A 21,170-nucleotide genomic window follows, 5' to 3' on the forward strand; every position below is an offset into this window, starting at 1 on the left:
GTAAGATCTCCATAACTCCACTCAATCAGAATCCAGTTTCCCATTCAACAAATTTGTGAAGTTCCTTCTACTAGCGACCTATATGTTCCTTTTTCATCATTAAGATATATATGTTCAACATGGGTGTATGATCACCAAAGAATATTACAGGATAACACTCTGCTATGAGCTTAAAGAAAATGGTAAGAAAAAAAATATAAATATATGATCTAATCTCAATCACCTTTACTATTATTATTCCATATAGGAAAAGGGAAAGAGAATGGAGACATCAATGACCAGTGTGTAGGTATCACTTCAAAGTAATAGCTCCTAGCTTCAAAGCTATTGAATTCTATTTGCTTTCCTTATATTTAGATAATCAGATCTTTGCCCCCGTTATTCGCCTAATATTAAAACATATGTTAATCTACCTGACAGCAACTTGTTAGGATATATGAGCTGTCACAAACATAGAATCAAAGGCACGCAAACAAAGTGAACCAGCAAACACTTCCTATGGATTTATCATTTCCCACCTTCAGAAAGTTGAATCATTTGTAGTTTTGTTTATCATCACGTTGTGGCTTAATTCTATGCATGAATCAATGGCCAGTGTTCTGAGGACTGCTTTACTTTAACAAGTAAACAACAAAAGTTGTTGGCAGAAAGGCACACACACATACCAGTATATTACTGATAATCAGCTGAGCAACTGAGATGGCAACACCAACAAGCTATTATAATTTTCTGCAGCCGTGTCACGCGCCTGATTCAAATGATGCGCAAGGCTGCGCCAATGCGCCAATATAGGGGCAACTCAAATTGCAATTTAATGGTGCATTATTGGTGATGTGAGAGAGTGTTTGGTGCTCCCAAGACATTCCCTATCCTCACCTTAATTTAAGCAAAGGAGGGGAGCTTTTTGACAATATGTTAAATCAAAGCTCTTAACTTTAGGGCAGTACAGACAGACTGAGTACTAGCAAGTGGTTGATTGATGACTACACATGGTTGAAAGCTTCTCCTGATTTGGAAAATGAGATAAACTTGCTAAGCGCTTCAGAATGTTCAGAGCTATCACCTTTATTTCTACTACATATACCACCTAAATGGCTAAGCTAGTAAGATACACATTTTAGTATTCATTTTGTAGCAGATTTTCCAGATGAATCAACGGAACCAACCTGATTTTGTTTTGCAAATTGAATCACTGGGAACTCAGCCGCCCCTCCATTTCTTCCTGGTATGATTGGTGATGTCGTATAATATCTGCAGTGGAGCTGTAGAGGTAACTCGATCGAGGAGGTTGCTATAGTAGGCAACAGCTAATGCACCAACAATACTGTCCTTGTATCCGTGATCAACTGGTGATCTGCACCTAAACAACTATTTCCCATCGTCCCTGTGACCCTGTGCCATCATCATTCAACCTGCAAAAAGGGATAAAGCTACGGGGGCATCTTGCCATCTTGGTGCATTTTCGTGCGCCCTTTCTTGTCGGCAGCGCATTTCACGAGATGGACAGAAAGCACCCCAGATCAAGTGGGCATCAAAAGGGCTTCAAAAAAAAGTGGGCATCAAATGTGAACACTGAACAGAGGGTGTTTTTTTCCCTAAAAAACACAGGGTAGTTACGAATACGAACCCTGCATTGATCCGTCGGCACACAGACCACGCGTCCGCCCGTGTCATCTCCATGGCCGCATGGCAGCCGGCAGAGCACAGACGCATGTCCACCAGGTGCTGCTCGTGGATCAGCACGCACCTCGCGGCGGCTGGTGGCTGGCGGCTGACCCGTCGCCCTTGTCGACCGGTCCAACACATCAGCTGTCCTAGGGGGCGTTTCGTCGAACAGGTGATGTGCGCGGTGGTCGACGATTCTTAGTTCAGTTAACACAGCCGAGGGAAAAATCCTCCGAGTGGGTTGGGGTTTACGCGCCTCCATCTCCATGTAACGAACTCCAAAGGCTGCTCTACCCGCCTCTATCTATCTTGATTGGCGGCGGCGGCGCCACCGGCCACCGTCGGCGTCGCAACCGAGGAGCAGTTTATTTTGTTGGCCCGTGGAGAATTTTCCGTTTGCCATGGCCCATGGGCCATTTTAAGCTTCAGCCTTTGAAGCCGGCCACCAAGATATGTGGTTCCGGCCCTGTCGTTTGGTTATAACGGCCCACCGTTTAATCCGATCTAATAAGCGGCAAAAGTCCATCTGTAGGGACTTTTGAAATATTAACATCATATATCAATCATCTTACATGGTACCATGTTGTCCACGTTAGCCACGAGAAAGGTAAATCGAACTACGCTAACCCAAAGATCAACTAGAATTTTATCCAAAAATTGTTAATATTTCAAAAGTAATCAATTTTTTTTCTATAAAATATGCAATTAAAAATTATAAAATATAAACCAATATTAGAAAATTCATAGTAAAGTTGTTTTACCTTAGAAAAAAATGAACATAGTTCTAGATTTTTTTTCTAAATTCACGTGAAGTCTGGCATCTCGAGCCTATCCAAGCTACATTCCCGCTTGACCATATGCTCCTTGTGTGCGAGAGCAGTGCACATTCCCATGACGATGGCCTTAACAAGGTTAAGTGTCGAGTGGTGTGACAGCCCACGCAGAAGCGTGTCAAGACAAGCCACCACAAGGCCACGTTGGTCATGACGAGGCGCACATCACCACAGTAGTACCATGTTGCGTGTGCATCACTATGCACCACGCGCGCAACCTCCATGTCGGTTCTGCGCTAGTCTAGACAGTGATGGCCCTAACAATGATTTTAGTGATGTGACCCATGCTCGAGGTCCTTAGCAGAATTCCTCAATTTAAGAGTTCAAGTATACTGGTCATCCTCATGGGGATTTCAGCAACCACATACTTGAATGCATATAAACCCAATAGTCTATCGTGTGCCCTAAAAACCCCAATGAAACTACTTTTATTTACATCTAGGATCCATAGGCGATTTGAGTACAACACATCACATACATAGATTTACAGCGGACATAATATTACAAACCAAAGTTCAAAGATAAGTCAATACATCCTGAGTTTCCAAATATGATAAGTTTAAAATAACATAAGTTTAAAATATATAACAAAACACAAATTTCAAGTACACTAATAACAAAGTGACAACCAACATAACAAAAGCAAAGTTAAGGTAATATGAACATAACGTCAGAGCCCACTGACACACCTCACGGATCCGCCTCAATCACTTGCATGCAACAAGGACATAAGTCATAGTGCTCTAACCCATCTGAAATAAGGGAAAATAAACCCTGAGTACTCGAGTGTCCTTAACAAGACTTTCCCGACTAATAAAACATAAAATGAAAGATATGTAAGACTTTATGGTAGAGCGAGATGACAACACATTTTTAGAAAAAAGCTTACTAATGAGGGTCCTTATTTGCATCCTTTTAGCATCGAGTTAAGGTTCAGGTATCAAGTGCTAGGTTTGCAAAATATCTTATCAAGAACACACTTGATTAAACCAACAAGCAAGACAATAAGTAAGCATCATCTTCATCATCATGTTCCATATTATTACTACAATGCTAGGATAGAGGACAAGGTTCTCATATCCAAGAGAGACAGCAGTTCGAATTATTTTACATCTAGCTAGGAAAATCCAAACACATGACACTTCCGCACCAACCTTTCGCTCAACCTGACGGTGAGTCTAAACTGGGCCGAAGGATCGGAAGGATGAAAGGTTCTAATATGGCTAGAGGAGGGGTGAATAGCCTATTTAAAACTCTATAAAGCACTAGAGTAATTGATTAGTTCAACAAACGGCGTAATGCAATTTTGCTCTAGCTCTATAAGAATTACAAGGCACCTATCCTAACAATTCTAGTTGCTATGATCACTAGGCACATAACAAGGCTAAGTTGCTACTCATTAAGAGCTCTCAAACAAGCTACACTAAAGAGCTCCACTAGGTGAACTCAGCTAGCAAGCAAGCTCTCAAAACTAGCTACACTAAAGAGCTTGCTACACAACTAGTTTGTAAGAATGTAAAGGAGTGAGTAGGGTGATTATACCGTCGTGTCGATGAATGAACCAATCACAAGATAAATACCAATCAATCACCGGGAGAAATCCAATCACAAAATTTTTCTCCTAAGGTTTACGTGCTTGCTGGCATGCTAGTCCCCGTTGTATCAACCAACACTTGATGGTTCAGCGGCTAAGAAGTGTTGCACGAACCTCGTCCAACAAATGGACACCGCAAGAACTTACCCACAAGTGAGGTAACTCAATGACACGAGCAATTTACTAGAGCTACCTTATGGCTCTTCGCGGGGGAAGGTGCATGAAAGTGCATCAAGCCCTTTAGTGGGTTTTGGATGATTGAATGACAACGTGATTAAAGGTCTAACATGTTTGCTAAGTGTTGGATAGGAAATAGGTTATCTCATAGGTAATTGATGAAAGCCAAAATGATGTGTTGTTGTATAAACAATCTAGTTCAAACACAAGACAATAATGCAAATGTAATTCATGCAAGGCTTATTCATTGTGGGATTTCGGTGATTCATATGAAAGCAAGCTCGTTGACAAATAATTAATGAGACATGAGGGATTGCATATGGAATGGTCTCACATTCTAAGGCTTGCTACATTGAAAGACATCTACACAAATGGTCTAAATAAATGATTCAACACCAAGTGTGACTTGATGGTTTGAGATGGTGCAAATAGCAAGAAAATGCTTCGAGGTACTAAGCAAGGGTGAAGAGCAAGTGATAGCTTGACGACCGAGGAACCTAGCTAAGGTGAAGAAGGAAGTACTTGCATTTAGTTAGTACCAATTAAATCATGAGGGACACAATGAAGTGGAGAATCAAATCTTAAATGTGTTAGTGGAAAGTGGCTCTTTGGTCCTAGATGGCTAGGCATCGCCGGAGAGCACCCAAAAGCTTTTGGTGTGCCTCGGAAAGTTTATAACGGTTTGATTCCACTGCCGCAAGGGAATGAATCATCTAGTGAAAAGGAGAAAAAGGAGTTGAAAAAGACTCCGGCTAGAGTGGCCTTCGTGGTCCTCTAGAGCTGACCTTCGCTAGGTCGCTCGCAGCCCTCTCAACGGAGAGTAGGACTCGACAGACTCCGAACTTCGGTAAAACAAATACCGTGTCTCGATCTCTCTTTACATTTGGTATTTGTGATCTTTGTGTGTTGTTTGAGATTGTCTGCAGGTGTCGCATTGTACAGCTTCACTGCATGAGCTTGCATGCAGATGCAACCACACACACACCAAGCAGCAGGATGCAGGAAGCCTGCAAGCAAGCGGCAAGTCCGCGACAAGTCAACAACCAGCAAGCACCAAGCAAGGAAGCAACAGCAATCCAGCGGAAGTTCATTTGAAAGCTGGCTTGACAGGCTGAGTAATCTAGTGGAAGTTCATTCAACAATGAAAGCTATCTTGACAGGTTCAGATAATCAATACTCTCTTCGTTCTAATTATAAGTCATTTGTCTTTTTCAACTACATAGTTTTTACTATGTATCTATCTAGATCTATACCAAAACCTATATACCTAGAAAAATCTAAACAATTTATAATTTGAAATAGAGGGAGTAACAAATAAGTTCACTGAGTGGCGGGCTGGCTTGATGCGTCATCGAGTGCTGCCACCTGCCGGCCTGCCATAGTGGCTTTGCTCGTGGCTAGCTATTAAGAGCATGTTTGGAATGCAGGAATTGTGAAATCACTAGGTAGTGTGCCCGTGCGTTGCTACGGAACAACTAAACTTTTGTACTAAAAACACACGGATCGCATAATAAGATAATAATACTGTAAAATTAAATATGCACGTTAATCCAAAAAGTAAAGTTTATGAAATTAACTGTCACGTACAACACGGCATTGTCTGTGATACGCTTAAGATAGTCTTGTGGCTCTACATGAGTTGAAATTATCCTAGAATTCACGTCATAAGCCAACAACTGGATTACAAAGTCCATTCGTAGCCTTCGACCATCCTGTGCAAAGTCAGATATAGTATTATTGATTGATGACCAACATATTAGGTTTCAGACTAAACTGTGGTAGACAGAAACATGCAAGACTAGAGGAATATCTTCAAATAAAAAATGCAGAATTGATTTTGTCGGATAGTGAACAGTGTTAGATAAAGGCCTAAAACTAAAGTTACTCTGAAACACAAGACTAAATTGATCCTATATAGTTACAAGAATCAGTAGTTACAACTATCAGCATGACAGGTCCAGGTTCTCAACCTGTTGTTGGTTTTTATTCAGATAAACAAGCAGTATGCACCTAACCCTGTTTTTTGAATTAATCATGGAGTTAAACCAACTTGACAAATCAGCTGCAAGATGAACTGAAAGAGTTGAATCTTGAAACTGAAAAATTCAATCACAGGGCAAAGATCATGTCAAAAGCTTCAGAAAAAATCCAATAAAATTAAGTTGAGGCGATTGCTGGGATATGTGTTCTTGACTTCTTGTGTGATATTACATGGCACGAAAAGTCTGCTTCTCTTGCCGGGCTTGTCTTTCTTCTTAACTGATGATAGTTTGGTTACTTCCTACCTACAGGTAGATTTATTAGGCATCCCTGTTATTAGACCAGCTAACATAGAGACCATCAGACCACACCCATATGAGCTTCATGCCAATTCAGGACCAACGCATGGCTTCTATTCTATCTTATCAAATCCATTTTTTTGCAGTACATAATAAATATAAAAATACTTATTTGCATCTGAGTTCCTAAGCGTCGGAGGAGGCAGCGATGATGGGAAATCAGATGCATGCAGTCCAATTCATTATATGATAACTCAAGATGAATGATATGCATAACCTGGTTGATGGATTGTGTCCTATAATCAATTGTTGTACATATTACCACAAACACACGTGCTACATGTAATGGTTCATGGATTTGGGTCACTATTACTCTCGCCTGCAGCACACATCAGTCATTTGTAGGTATATTTATTAGTAATTACAGGCATACAATTAGTCAGAAGATGGTCTATGATGACACCTATTTTGAATGGCAGGAACATAATTTTGAAATTCTTAGTAATAAATGCATAATAGTGAATAGGGTGTGCTAACCTCATTACGTGCCTCAATACCTTTAGGATTATCATCACAGAAAAAAAACTGCAGACTGAACCAAATAAAATGTGAAATTGTTACATCGCTCTAGAACATGATATTAGTTTAAGTGGCATAAGCTTAGATAATGGTATTGAAAAATCTAACAAGATGTTCAAGTACATTGTTGAGCAGAGATGACATTGCCACTGGCGTCCCTGGAAATTGAAATCTCCTTCTTGGAGCCAGCATTGCCTTTGGCCCATGCCATGTCGGCCCGGCACATATGTATTGTCTACATGACCATGCAGATCAAGATACAGTGATGCACAAGCGTGCCAATATACTAATCGTAATAGAAAAGATATCTCTTCTTCTAATCAATGTGTTATCATCATGTGGAGTTTCCGAATTTGGCCATACACGGATCGCTGATGTCATTTCCCTCAATCACAAAGACCATTTCATTTTTTAGTCACTCCTGCACTGTTGCGTTCTGTTATTCAACGCCTTGAGTTCAGTCGTATGAGTGTTTTCATTCTATGAAAAAAGAGGAGGATGTTGAGTGTGTTACCTTTTGGTATGCGCACTGGACGACATAATCCCAGATTGTCCTAATCCTTCTTTCATTTGGTTCTCTATCCAACAACACCAAAACTTCAATTGTCATCCAATTCCCCCATGGTTTGACCATACACCCAATTTAGAAAATACATCTAAGACTGAGAAAAATTACTGATGAAATGCTAAAAGCACAGAACTTGACAGAGGCGGACGGTAGGAAGGCGAGAGAACTCACTGAATTCATCTTCCAGGAGGTAATTGAAGGTGTTGAAGTTGTGACCCTCGGTGGCCACCGCCGAGGGAGTGCTGCCGCCACCAAGGAAGCGCAGCTGCCCGCACTGCTCTACCCTAAGTGCCGTCACCGCCCAAACGTCTGCCTCTAAGACATCAGCGCTACATCCACGTGCCGCAACCACAAGCCATTCTCGTCGTCACACCCACGGCCACCGTGCTGTACGCACCCAAACGACCTTGACCCTGACCACCGTCGGGAGCCCAAGACGCCCAAGTTTCTATTTTTTGCATGGACATGCAATGATGGCCAGGTGGACGACCGTGGAGGACGCACACACCATGGCTCTAGTAAGGAATGAGGAAGCGGCAGCATGATTTTAGGCAATCCTGGGACGCGAAGATTGCGCAATGTCTGGAGCGGCCTTGATCGCGCTGGCTTTGACTTCCTTTTGCGTGGAGGGGGCAGATAGGGTTTGCAAGGGAGGTGCGCGTAGGATTGCCGGAGGGTGACAGGGCGAGCGGGGTGAAGCCAATCCTTTTTGCACGGGAAGGCAGAGCATGGAGGCCGCTAGTTTCCTTCTGCACGGGCGAGCAGAGCATCGAGGTGGAAAAAAATCGCACGGGGAGGCAGGACGATAGACCCACATTGGAATGTCGCACCAAAAAATGTCCACACTTTGTTCTTTTTAGTTGTAGGAGATTTCAATTTATGGGTAGCCTTCAGCCAAACACAAAAAGAGATTACAACATCTAGAAAACCACAGATCTAATGCCTCTTCATGTACATTGATATCAGCAGTGGAGTGGAGAAATATAAGCGTACAGGAGGTTTGAGTAACTACTTTTTTCTGAATTATTTGGCGAGCCATCAACATCTGTTTATGCAAATTGCATTTGGTGCTGAACAGGTTTATCAATTGGCAAGCCATCAAGATCTGTTTATGCAAATTGCCTTTAGTGCTGAACAAGTTTATCAATGTATACATGAAGAGGTGACCAAGTTCCTTATTTGTGGTTAGATACACTACTAACCGGAGTCCTGGTTTTAAGTTGTAAATGTCTAATCACCTCAATAAGAAAAAAAATCATCGAACAAACTTGGGGAATGGAGGTCAACACAAATGTCTGCATTGAAATCTAGCAAAATCGTAATGCAACAAGGTGTTCCCCTTCTAATAAGAATAGTATATGCATTCCTCTTGTCAGAATCTTATAGTTTAAGGGTCTAAGGGGCATACATCATGGATTTACAAGGAGATTCTAGGATTCTCAGTGCTGTTATGGTTGTTAATCCAGCAAAGTGCCTACCCAGAAGTTGAGGCTACCCGTATTGCTCCAACAGTCCAACCACATACGATGCAATGTTCGTCGATTATGTCTATCTGAATAAGAGGTTAGTTTCTCACAGCCCACAGTCCACAGATACAACACGGGAGGGTGAGACAATTATTGTAATATTAGGACAACTATTATAGACTTGTTCATGACCTAACCTTTTTGTTGGAGGCCAGCTGATGGGCACGATAATCTTTTCTTTCTAAGAAATTACATAGAAAGTGCCATGGCTGCCTATGCCACTAACAACCAATAAGACTGACTTTATTTCAATCAACTCAATAAGACTGAAACATGGCTGCCTATGCCACTAACAACCATGTACATAATAGTAATTTGCACATGGTTTTGTGTATTTCCCAAGTCAATCTGCAATAAATTGATGTATTCTCCCTCATAATAATATCTGCCCAAAAAATTACCATGAGCGCCAAGTTCAGTAACATGCATAAATCATATAAGCACTCTTTGACAACTTTCCCAACAGCTAGAGCCAGCCAAACCCACCCCAAAGGCAACAACAAGAGGTAGAATCACATCCCCTAATCTGCCAAGGTAATCACAACAGTTACTAAGCTTCAATACAGGAATTATTTTGAAATACATACATTTATTTACTAAAACAGAGACAAAATTATCAACGGGTAGTAACATGAAGGGGCTAAATTGTATCACCAAATCCTCACAACTATTTCAACAACAGACCAAATTCACTCAGCAAAGACCATTCATGCTTGGATCAACTGAAGCTAAGATAGGGTAAGGAAAGATAAAGGATCAAGAATTGCTGCAGGAATGGCGCAGTGGAACTAAATTCTCACTATAGCTTGATGTGCTTCACAGGACTCAAATTAAAAAGATGGGCACATGCCAATACCATAAAGAGCAGGTGGATCAAATTCATTTCCACATATTTTTATGTACTTCCTAGGCTAGACCCTGTTTGTTTTAGCTTACACATTGTAGATTGTTACAATCTGCAAGCTGGGGGAAGGCAAATTGTTGGATTGTAACAATTTGTTACAATCTACAATACAGGTTTCAAGCTTTGGTACACAGGGACAGTCACGAATAGAAATGGAATAGTTTTGATTGATAAGAGCCTCAAAAATGGTGTGGTGGGAGTGAGAAGGTAAGGAGATAGGATTATCTTAGTCAAGTTTGTCGTTGGTGATATGGTCTTGAACGTAATTAGTGCGTATGCCCCCCAAGTAGGCCTCGACGAGAGTGCTAAGAGACAGTTCTGGGAAGACTTAGATGGCCTGATTAGAGCTGTACCTAGTAGTGAGAAGCTTTTTATAGGAGGAGATCTTAATGGGCATGTAGGTACTACAAGCGTAGGTTTCGAGGCAGTTCATAGAGGTTTTGGGTATGGTAGTAAGAAACAGGAGGGGGAGGAAGTTCTGGACTTCGCGGTAGCTTTTGACCTGATGATAACCAACACTTTTTTTAGAAAGAGAGAATCTCATCTAGTGACCTTCAGTAGCGGACAACACTCTAGCCAGATTGACTTTGTCCTCGCAAGAAGAAAGGACAAACGAGCATGCTTGGGTTGCAAGGTGATAACAGGGGAGGTGTGTTGTTTCTCAACATAAGCTTTTGATGGCAGACTTTCGTTTTTCAGGTGTGTGCCCGTAGGGATAAACAAGCTAATATTGAAAGAACAAAGTGGTGGAAACTGAAAGGAGAGACGTAAGAGGTATTCAAAGAAAGGGTTATCAAAGATGGCTCTTGAAAGGAAGAAGATGACATAAACAACATGTGGGAGAAGATGGCAACCAATATTTGAAAGGTGGACTCAGAGGTGTGCGGAGTAACCAAAGGAAGTGGAGGCGAGGCTAAAGATACTTGGTGGTAGAACGAGGAAGTCCAAATGGCTATTAAGGAGAAGAAAGAATGATATAGGCGCTTGTACCATGACAGGAGTGTGGACAATATAGAGAAGTACAAGGTGCAAAGAAGACTGCAAAGCGAGCTGTGTGGCAAAGGGTAGAGCGTACGAGGATCTTTACCAACATTTGAGTACGAAGGAAGGAGAGAAGAACATTTATAGGATGGCTAGGGTTCGTGAGAGAAAGACAAGGGACTTCAACCAAGTTAAGTGCATTAAGGATGAAATAGAGCATCTCTTGGTGAAGGAGGATGAGATCTGACATCGATGGCAAGAGTATTTTGACAAATTGTTCAATGGTGAGAATACGAACACAACCTTTCAGTTGGATGACTCTTTTGATAACACCAATAGGCGCTTTGTGTGGAGAATCCAAGAATCTGATATCAGAGAGACGTTGAAAAGGATGAAAGGAGGTAAGGCGATGGGACCGGATGGTATCCCAATCGAGGTGTGGAGATGCCTCGGGGACATACCTATAGTATGGCTAACCAAGCTGTTCAACCATATTTTTCGATCGAACAATATGCCTGACGAGTGAAGAAGTATATTGGTACTGATCTACAAGAATAAAGGAGATATTCAAAGTTATACTAATTACCAGAAAAAATAAGTTGATGAGTCATACTATGAAGCTATGGGAGAGAGTTATGAAGCATCGCTTGAGAGCAATAACGCGGGTCTCTATAAACCAATTTGGTTTCATGCCCAGAAGGTCAACCATGGAAGCTATTTTCTTAATAAGACAAATTATGGAGTGGTATAGGAAGAAGAAGAAGGACCTACACATGGTTTTTATTGACTTGGAAAAGACTTATGATAAAATACCAAGAAATGTTCTGTGGTGGGCTTTGGACAAACATAAAGTCCCAACAAAGTACGTCAGGCTCATTAAGGACATATACAACAATGTTATGACTAGTGTTCGAATAAGTGATGGAGACACAGACGACTTTCCGATTAGGATAGGACTACATCAAGGGTCAGCTTTGAGCCCTTAACTGTTTGCCTTGGTCATGGATGAGGTCACAAGAGACATACAAAGGGGCATCCCTTGGTGTATGCTTTTCACGGACGATGTAGTGCTAGTTGATGAAAGTCGGACAGGAATGAATCAGAAACTAAAGTTATGGCGGGAGACTTTGGAGTTCAAAGGTTTTAGACTCAGTAAAACTAAAATTGAGTATAAGGGATGTGACTTTGGCACTACTACTCGGGAGGAGGAAGATATTAGTTTGGAAGGTAAGTAGTGCCTAGAAAGGATACCTTTCGGTATTTAGGATCAATGCTACAGAGAGACGGGGATATTGATGAAGATGTTAGTCATAGAATCAAAACAGGGTGGATCAAGTGGCGCCAAACATCTGGTGTCCTATGTGACAAAAAGGTACCACAGAAGCTAAAAGACAAGTTTTATAGGACGGCGATTAGACCTGCTATGTTGCATAGTGCAGAATGTTGACCTACAAAAAGACGATATGCGTATGTTGCGTTGAATTTGCGGTCATACAAGAAGGGATCGAGTTCGAAACGATTATATACGTGATGGATTAGGAGTAGCACCAATTGAAGAAAAGCTTGTCCAACACTGATTGAGATGATTTGGACATGTCCAACAGAGACCTCCAGAGGCACCGATGCGTAGTGGAATCCTAAGTCAGGATAGTAAAGTGAAGAGAGACAGAGGAAGACCGAAGTTGACTTGGATAGAGGTAATAAAAGGAGACTTGAAAAGATCGAATATACTCAAAGACTTAGCCTTAGATAGGGGTGCTTGAAAAATAGCTATTCACGTACCTGAATGTTGATTGCTTCTGCTGATTTCAACTCTAGCCTACCTCAACTTGTTTGTGACTTAAAGGCTTTGTTGTTGTTGTAACAATTTGGCCTATGGATTGTTGCAGTTAGAGACCTATTCGTTTCAGCTTGTAAGTTGCACTATGCAAGCTAAAACAAACAGGACTTTAGTAAGCACAGATAATATTTATGTATGCTCTCTAATACTACCATCTATCTACCCCCATGAGATTCTTGATGATAAATGTGCAGCGAATTCACATGTGGAGGAAACCAGGTAAATCCTGATACAAAGATCGTCTGAACAAACAAACATTGAAGTCTTCCCCGACAGGCAGCCAATGAGCCAAACGAACCCCATTGCTTACCACGTGAGGCAACAAGGTCATGATCCCCAATCCTGACAAGCTAAGATACACAAACACTACCACACAACAAATACCAAGTTCAGAGCAGAAATCACTTTAATATTCATAAATTCACCGAAATGGCGATGAAATTCTCACCAAACAACATCAAGAGGAGGTGAATTGTATCATCGAATCCTCATAACTGTGCAACAGCATACAGCGTTTATTCAATCAAGGCCATAGAGTGCCCAGATCAAGTACTCAAGCTAACACGAGGTCAGGAAAGAAAAAGGCGCAACGGTTGCGAAAAGAGAGACGGAGTGGAGCTGGATCCTCACTACAGCTTGTACTTGTAGCGCGCGACCTCGGCGTCGTTGGGGAAGAATCCCATTAGGCGGCCGGCGGAGTTCTGGTAGGCGTACATGAAGCCTCCCATGACCCCGATGAGCCCGCCCGTGACCATCGACGGGCCCCGGATCCCCGGCTTGATCCCTGCACGACAAGCGCGGGTCTGAGTTACCGATGGGGGTGAAGTGAGAGATAAGGTTTGGGAGGGGAGGTGAACCGGAGAGGTAGCCAACGGTGACGGAGACGGCGGAGATGGTGGAGAGGCGCATGTAGTCGAGCGCGGAGAAGTTGCCGACCACCTTGGTGAAGGCCGGGTTCCGATCCACCACCGGGTACTCCGGCTTCGTCGACGCGGTGATGTCCGTGTTCATCGCGTCGAGCAGGACGGTGCGGATCCCTCCGGTGATGCTGGCTGCGGCGGCGGCGGAGACGGCAGATTTGGTCGCGAGGAGGAGCTGGATGGGAGCGTTGTGGCCTACGGGATAGGTCCTTCTCAGCTCAGTTCTCAGTGGTAGAAGTTGTGGGCCTTAACGAAATAAGCCGGAACAGGCCCATCATTTCATTAAATGGGCCAAAGCCTCATGGTAAATTGACCTAGGAACCGGTCCATGAATGAATATGGACTTACATGGGCCAGATCCCTGGTGACCGTAAATGGTCTGGCTTCGCAACTTCCGTCGATGGGCTAGACTGGTCACCCTTGTTAATGACGTAAGAGGCCCACAGTAAGATAAAGCCCGGTCCATGACAGCATCATCGGAGTTTCCAAAGCCATCCTCGCCTCGCTTTCTTCGCCCGCCTCACTGCTTTCCACCCCCATATACCCAACCAGCCAAAGCCCCCTCTCCTCGCCTCCGACCTCGAGCACTCCTCTCCTCTCCTCCAATGGCAACGGCCCCCGCACCCCTCTCGCTCTCCGCCTCCACCCTGCCCGCCCGGCTCCGTGCCGGAGCGGTGCCGGCGGGCGCGCGCTGGAGGCAGGCGCGGCGCGGGCGGATGGTGGTGCGTGCCAAGATCCGGGAGATCTTCATGCCGGCGCTCAGCTCCACCATGACGGAGGGCAAGATCGTCTCCTGGTCCGCGGGAGAGGGTGATCGCGTCTCCAAGGGCGACGCCGTCGTGGTCGTCGAGTCCGACAAGGCCGACATGGACGTCGAGACCTTCCACGACGGCATCGTGGCGGCGGTCCTCGTCCAGGCCGGCGAGTCCGCGCCGGTGGGCGCCCCCATCGCGCTGCTCGCGGAGTCGGAGGAGGAGGTGCCGCTCGCGCTCGCCAAGGCTCAGGAGCTCTCCAACGGGCAGCCGCAGCAGGCGCCTCCTGCTCCGACGGAGGATGCCGCAGCGGCGCCGCCGCCTCCTCCTCCAGCTCCGGCGACTCCTCCCGCGCCGGTGGCCGCGGGGACGAAGGGCGTCGCCAGCCCGCACGCTAAGAAGCTGGCTAAGCAGCACAGGGTGGACCTTGCCAAGGTGACTGGCACCGGGCCGTACGGTCGAATTACGCCGGCAGATATTGAGGCGGCTGCCAGAATCCAGCCGAAGTCAAAGCCCGCTGCTGCGCCACCACCTGTGGCTGCGCCTTCAGTGGGTGCGGTGCCTCAGGCGGCAGTGCTACCGCCGGTTCCTGGCGCGACTGTTGTTCCATTCACTACCATGCAGGCTGCAGTGAGCAAGAACATGGTGGAGAGCCTGGCAGTGCCAGCATTCCGCGTCGGTTACCCCATTGTAACCGATAAGCTCGATGAGCTGTATGAAAAGGTGAGGATTTGAGGCAGGGCTTGACTGCACTTGAAGCTCCTCTGTTTTTCTTAGCCCGCTTCCTGATTACTATTAGACTGATTTGATTTTGACAGGTTAAGCCAAAGGGAGTGACAATGACAGTGCTGCTGGCAAAGGCTGCAGCCATGGCTCTTGCACAGCACCCTGTAGTCAATGCTAGCTGCAGGGATGGAAAGAGCTTCACATACAACAGTAACATCAACATTGCAGTGGCTGTGGCAATCGATGGTGGCCTTATTACACCTGTCCTTCAGGATGCTGACAAGGTACAACCTATCTTTTGTGATAAATTTGGCTTCACTTTGCAGTTTTAGCAAACAAGTTCACCAAACAGCTTGTTGATTGTTACACTGTAGCTGGATATATATTTGCTCTCACAAAATTGGAAGGATCTAGTCAAGAAAGCACGTGCAAAACAGCTCCAACCAAATGAGTACAGCTCTGGTATGGAACTCATGGCATTGCATAGTGTATTAGATTTCCTATTGCAAATTTTATGTGGACTTGCTTACCTGAAGATTTTGTTATTTGCAGGGACTTTTACACTGTCCAACCTGGGTATGTTTGGTGTAGATCGGTTTGATGCGATCCTTCCGCCTGGACAGGTGGGTTTAATTCCCTTTCTTCCTTGCCCTGTTCGCTTGGCTTATAAGCCGTACTTTTCCAGCCAACGAAAAGTATTTTTCTCTCACAACAAATTAGCCAACAGTACTTTCAGCCATGGCTTATCAACCAAGCGAACAGGGCCTAGTTTATATAAATCGTAATACGTATGCTTCACTTATGTATGAGGGTTAATATTTGAGTATCAATGGGTGCAGGGAGCTATTATGGCGGTTGGAGCCTCCAAACCTACAGTTGTGGCTGATAAAGATGGTTTCTTTAGCGTCAAGAACAAAATGCTGGTTAGTTATGCACCTGATTGTTTAAGACATCTGTTGTTTGCATATAATGTTTCAGTATGGTGAAATGTGAATAGTTGTACATCCTACTAGTTTTAAAATGTATTCATGACATGTAGTCGTTATGTTGAAGAGTTTGTCAGATATATCATGTGAAGTGTGTTTCATGGTTTAATTCCATGAGTTAATTACCATGATAAGATGCCCAATATTATCGCATAATTACAGTTATTGTCTATATGATTACTCATTCTGTTTCAGAGTGTAGGTTGTTCTAGTTTTGCCCTAAGTGAAACTTCTCTGCCTTTGACCAAATTTATACAAAAAAAATGTACTAACATCTACAACATCAATTTAGTTTCATTAAATCCACCATGGAATATGTATTGATAATGCATTTATTTGATATTGTAGATGTTAATATATTTTTCTGTAAGCTTGGTCATAGTTGGAGAAGTTTGACATAAGACAATACTAAATGAATTACATTTTGAAACAGAGGGAGTAGATGTTATTCTATGGTTCTGTCTAAATCATAGAAATAGATTTGCTGGCCTAAAATGAGTAATTTTGCAATGGAAAATATACAATTCATCGGTACCAAACACCACAACTTATACCTCACTAGTCATCAAAGTCCATTTGAGCTGTGTATATTGTTGGTTTTATTGTGTGGATGTATCGCTGGTGCTGCCAGTTAGTAGTTAGGATCTCTTTGGTTGGTTGCCACTTGGAATGTGTCAGCAATAGTTCTTGCGTTGAACAGATTGTTCAGGACAATACTGGCAATATTTTCACCAGAAACTGTGGTTATTGCATAGTGGACATAGAGTATGAAATTATAGCATCAGGGGATTTGTATTTGACTAAGCTGTTTCAACATTTCTTTTTGTAGGTCAATGTCACTGCTGATCACAGGATTGTATATGGTGCTGATTTGGCAGCATTCCTGCAAACTTTTGCAAAGATTGTTGAGGATCCTGAGAGCTTAACTTTGTAAGATCTCTTGAAGAGTTATGATTTTATCTATATGCCCATAATAGTCTGATTGCAGTTGGAGTTCTATTGTCGATCTCCAATTTTTGTATCTTTGAGCATTCAACAGGATTCGTCTGATCTTTTTGTACCGGTTCCTATCTCTCAATGTTGTGGGTCTTGTTGGAGAGATTATACTGTTGATATTATGGAATTGTTGGAGAGCAATAATAAGTTATAAAACTGTAGAATAGTTCTGCAGATTTTATCTCTAAAATACGGTTTATATCCCTTTTTCATTTATCTTCTGGGAAGTATATTTTCTTGAAATTTGTAAAGTGGTAGAGATCCCATCTTCCCTGAATATATCTTGGGAAAATTCCTCGTTGCCCTTAGACTGGCATGTAAATGGACATGTAATGTTTTGACGTGTACTGGCACAGTGGCCCAGGCATGCTGTCTTTGGACTTTAAATTTTTTAAAGCTTATTAGCAAAACGAAAACATACAAGAGTACATGTTTGGCAGTTACCAGTTACTACAGGAGTATATAGAATCCTCCAAAACAATAACATGGTCAGCATTAAGTTGCGACTTGTGAGTGTATTCAACAAATTGAAAACCATGCAATCTAAACACACCATCATGCTAATGCAATTCTGCACGTATACAAACTCTCCGTAACTGATACAAACCCATCTCAAGCTAATAACTATACACACATTCACACAAAAAAATTAATTTGTTAATGTCCAAGTGGTTAATGTGAAGTCTGATCATTGAACGTATTCACCTGAGCGGAAGGACTATGTTCAGAGGTTGGATGTGCTTTGAACCCCTCATGTCTCGGTACACCATATCTAGCAAACCAAGAAAATCTCTCATGATGACAAATATATGGAGGAGGTTGGACTCATTCTTGCCAACCTCTCCATGATAATACTCAGTGAGTTCTCTGACCTGCTGTAGGACCTCCGCTTCGTCAACCTTGAGTTCCTGCATGGTATTCTCAGCATGAGTTTGGAATGATCTCATGCACTGCAGGAAGTTCTGGTTCCTGTCATTGCAGGTAAGCTCCTTGCCGACAAGCCTTCTCAGTTGAGCCAGTCCATGTGATAGATTTGAGATTGAGCTTTTCAAGGTATCTAAATCTATACTTGCTACCTTCTTCACATTGCCAAGCTCATTACTTAACTCTGAAACAAATTCTGTACCTATTTCTGGATACTCTTCTCTTTCTGCCAGTGTGGCTTGACAAGATCCAGAAGTTCCACTGAGCTTATCTGAAGCCTTTGATCCTTCTAATCGCTCCATCTCTTGGACAACAAAATGCAGGAGGGTTGTCTTCCCGTCAGCTCCACGTATATCTGACAGTTTCAGCAGTGCATCAAGTCTGAAAGCACTTGCCCCTCCTCTTATAGTTCCAACATTCATTCTGTTTCCGGTCTTGAGTACTGCTTCAAGTAATCTTAAAAACAATTTGCTGGACCTGAGTTCACTGCAGGCACCCTAGTAAACAAAGAAATAGTTGTAGCTTCAATAGAATCTTTCTATCTTCTAAATTAATCGAATAGCTCTACTTACTTTAATCAGTGCAAAGGACATCCTGAGATGGGCAACTTCATCATCAAAAGTTTCCTTGTACAGCATTGCCTCGATTCTTGAAAATGACTTTGGTATTGTCAGTAGCACCTTGACAAAGTTCTCTGCTGGATCCAACATGTTGATGTCCCCATCATAATCAAGTAGTTTTTTCTCCTCGTCCTCGGATGGTTTCATCTTGACCAGCGCTTCTAGTTGTTGTGTGGACAGTCCAGTACCTGTGATTGTCAAGACAGGGCAGTAGGTTCATCTGGCCATCATTTACTCGGTAAGTTTAAATCCAAATGCAGCAAAATATACCTTTTGTTATAGAACTGCAGACTTGTTCAGTGCTAGCGTTTAAAGTCTTCAAGAGTATAGTAGTATTTTGAAGTTTGTGGTGCTCAATGACATGTTTGCTGGTAGATAGACTCTTGCTTTTGGGGTCCTCGTTTTTCGCTGGCCCTTGAAAGTTGTATGCAAACAATGACTTGATCATCTGTTCATCAAATCTGCATATGTATGCTGTTGTAAGATGTGATAATAGGAAATGAAATCACAATCTAGTAATGGGAATTGGGAATCATTTTTTGGCTTACTCAAACTCAAAGGAACTTGACTGAATGTCGTTCCACACCATTGAACGGTTTGGAGCTGCCCTTACTTTGCCCCAATGCAGAGGTTTCAACCTTGGAAGTGGTAACCCATCTTTGCCAACTTGTAACTGGATCCGTAATGGAGGTGGCAATGGAGGCTGGCCAGAGTTCTACCCTTCAAGACTTGAAGTAGGTTTGATTGGCGGTGGAGGGGGTGGTGGTGTTTTCGGTGTACTTGTTGCTCCAGATACTTTGAACTTTGCTTCGTCAGCTGAATTCGGTATTGATTCCTTTGGATCCAAATTAATGTCTGTATTTGACACCCTGAATGCTGAGTTTGTTTCGGAGGGTGTGGTCTCAATAGCATAGGAAGTAGACTTATATCCTGACGATAGATGCCTGAGCTTTGCATTGACCTGGTCTACTTTTGGAGCTTCAGGATGTCCCATGGATCCTGAATTGGTGGTAGCTTTTGCAGTCTTTTGGTGGTTTATTACTTCAGTTTTCTCCTCATCTGGGTTTTCTGGAAGATGGCAAAAGGCGTTATGCACATGGGCGTGACCGGGAGCTGTGAAAGGTGGAGTCTTTGGGCAGAAGGGAGATCTACAATCTGGTGAGAGTGATTGATATGATGAACTAGAAGGTGAATCATCCCTATGTCGAGAAGATGGAGACGGATCTGCGATAGGTTTATCATAATTTTGCAGCAGCGACTCTGTAATGGAGCCACCTGATGAACGAGAACAGGGCAATGAACGGAAAACGAGAACAGGGCAATGAACGGAAAGAGTCAGCTTCATCAGACTGCAAGTTGGTGCTGGCTTTCACAGCATAATCGCTTATGATTATCTCTGCACTTTTTGATGGAGTGGGAAGAACGGTACAGGTACAGCGCCTTCTTTTCAGCTTCTTTGGCATCTGTCTCACCTCTCACTTGCCACCGCCGGCTTTTCAGTCCGGTGCTGTGGTTTGGTGGGCAGTGGGCAACGAGCACCAATCTTAACTTGGTGATGATCCTCATCGCCATGACACAAATGTTGAGAGATTGCGGGGCAATGGTTCTCTTGCTACCGCGCTGTCATTGTCACGGTATCGTCGTCGTCGTCATCGGTACCAAATCTGTTAATAATCTGTCAGTACTTTGTTGAAGCAAGTTGGTGATGTATGGATACTTATGGTTGGCGCTGCTTGTCCTTCCGGAGGCTGTACTCGAAGGCAGCCCTGCTGCTCTTACGTTTGTCGGGGTTACCTTGTTAGGACTGGATGCCTTGGAAGGCTGGGCACCAAGCATGTGCAGGTTCAGAAGACTCTAGCCTGGCTGCTGCAGGGTGCAGACCATTTGCGTCGTGTCTGTGAGACCATGAGTGAGTATGGCCCCGTTTAGATCAAAAAATTTTTGGATTTCGGCTACTGTAGCACTTTCGTTTGTATTTGACAATTAGTGTCTAATTATGGATTAATTAGGTTCAAAAGTTTCGTCTCGCGATTTTTTACCCAACTGTGCAATTAGTTTTTATTTTCGTCTACATTTAGTACTCCATGCACGTGCCGCAATATTCGATGTGACGGGTACTGTACAAATTTTTTTGAATCTAAACACACCCTAAATATATGTGTGATCACCTCAGTTCTGTGTCTGATTTCGTCCTCGTGGTTGGTTACTCAGTGCTGGTAGCGTTGTTGGTTCCGTTGTAGCACGTACTCTAAGGTAGGAGTCCGTGCTCTTTGCCACCGGTAGTATGGCAAAGGAAGGAA

The 21,170-nt window shown here is 43.3% G+C and overlaps 3 protein-coding genes across 3 annotated transcripts; 1 reads left to right on the forward strand and 2 right to left on the reverse strand.

Annotated features, from left to right (window-relative positions):
* Positions 1 to 13,338: 13,338 nt before the first annotated feature.
* Positions 13,339 to 14,094, reverse strand: LOC136500873 (NADH-ubiquinone oxidoreductase 20.9 kDa subunit-like). The gene is made up of 2 exons (XM_066496337.1): positions 13,804 to 14,094; positions 13,339 to 13,730 (listed from the first exon to the last, which is right to left on the reverse strand). Exons 1-2 carry the CDS (start codon positions 13,955 to 13,957, stop codon positions 13,576 to 13,578), a joined length of 309 nt encoding a protein of 102 aa, XP_066352434.1. The 5' UTR covers positions 13,958 to 14,094; the 3' UTR covers positions 13,339 to 13,575.
* Positions 14,095 to 14,201: 107 nt separating this feature from the next.
* On the forward strand, positions 14,202 to 17,448 carry LOC136500872 (dihydrolipoyllysine-residue acetyltransferase component 4 of pyruvate dehydrogenase complex, chloroplastic-like). The gene is made up of 6 exons (XM_066496335.1): positions 14,202 to 15,341; positions 15,437 to 15,628; positions 15,719 to 15,806; positions 15,897 to 15,967; positions 16,184 to 16,267; positions 17,160 to 17,448. Exons 1-6 carry the CDS (start codon positions 14,331 to 14,333, stop codon positions 17,262 to 17,264), a joined length of 1,551 nt encoding a protein of 516 aa, XP_066352432.1. The 5' UTR covers positions 14,202 to 14,330; the 3' UTR covers positions 17,265 to 17,448.
* Positions 17,449 to 17,598: 150 nt separating this feature from the next.
* On the reverse strand, positions 17,599 to 19,585 carry LOC136500874 (formin-like protein 9). The gene is made up of 4 exons (XM_066496338.1): positions 19,419 to 19,585; positions 19,141 to 19,331; positions 18,823 to 19,058; positions 17,599 to 18,747 (listed from the first exon to the last, which is right to left on the reverse strand). The coding sequence occupies exons 1-4, from the start codon at positions 19,457 to 19,459 to the stop codon at positions 18,028 to 18,030; spliced, it is 1,188 nt and encodes a 395-aa protein (XP_066352435.1). The 5' UTR covers positions 19,460 to 19,585; the 3' UTR covers positions 17,599 to 18,027.
* Positions 19,586 to 21,170: the final 1,585 nt, after the last annotated feature.

This window comes from Miscanthus floridulus, chromosome 13, assembly GCF_019320115.1.
Source record: "Miscanthus floridulus cultivar M001 chromosome 13, ASM1932011v1, whole genome shotgun sequence".
Classification (NCBI taxonomy): Eukaryota; Viridiplantae; Streptophyta; class Magnoliopsida; order Poales; family Poaceae; genus Miscanthus; species Miscanthus floridulus.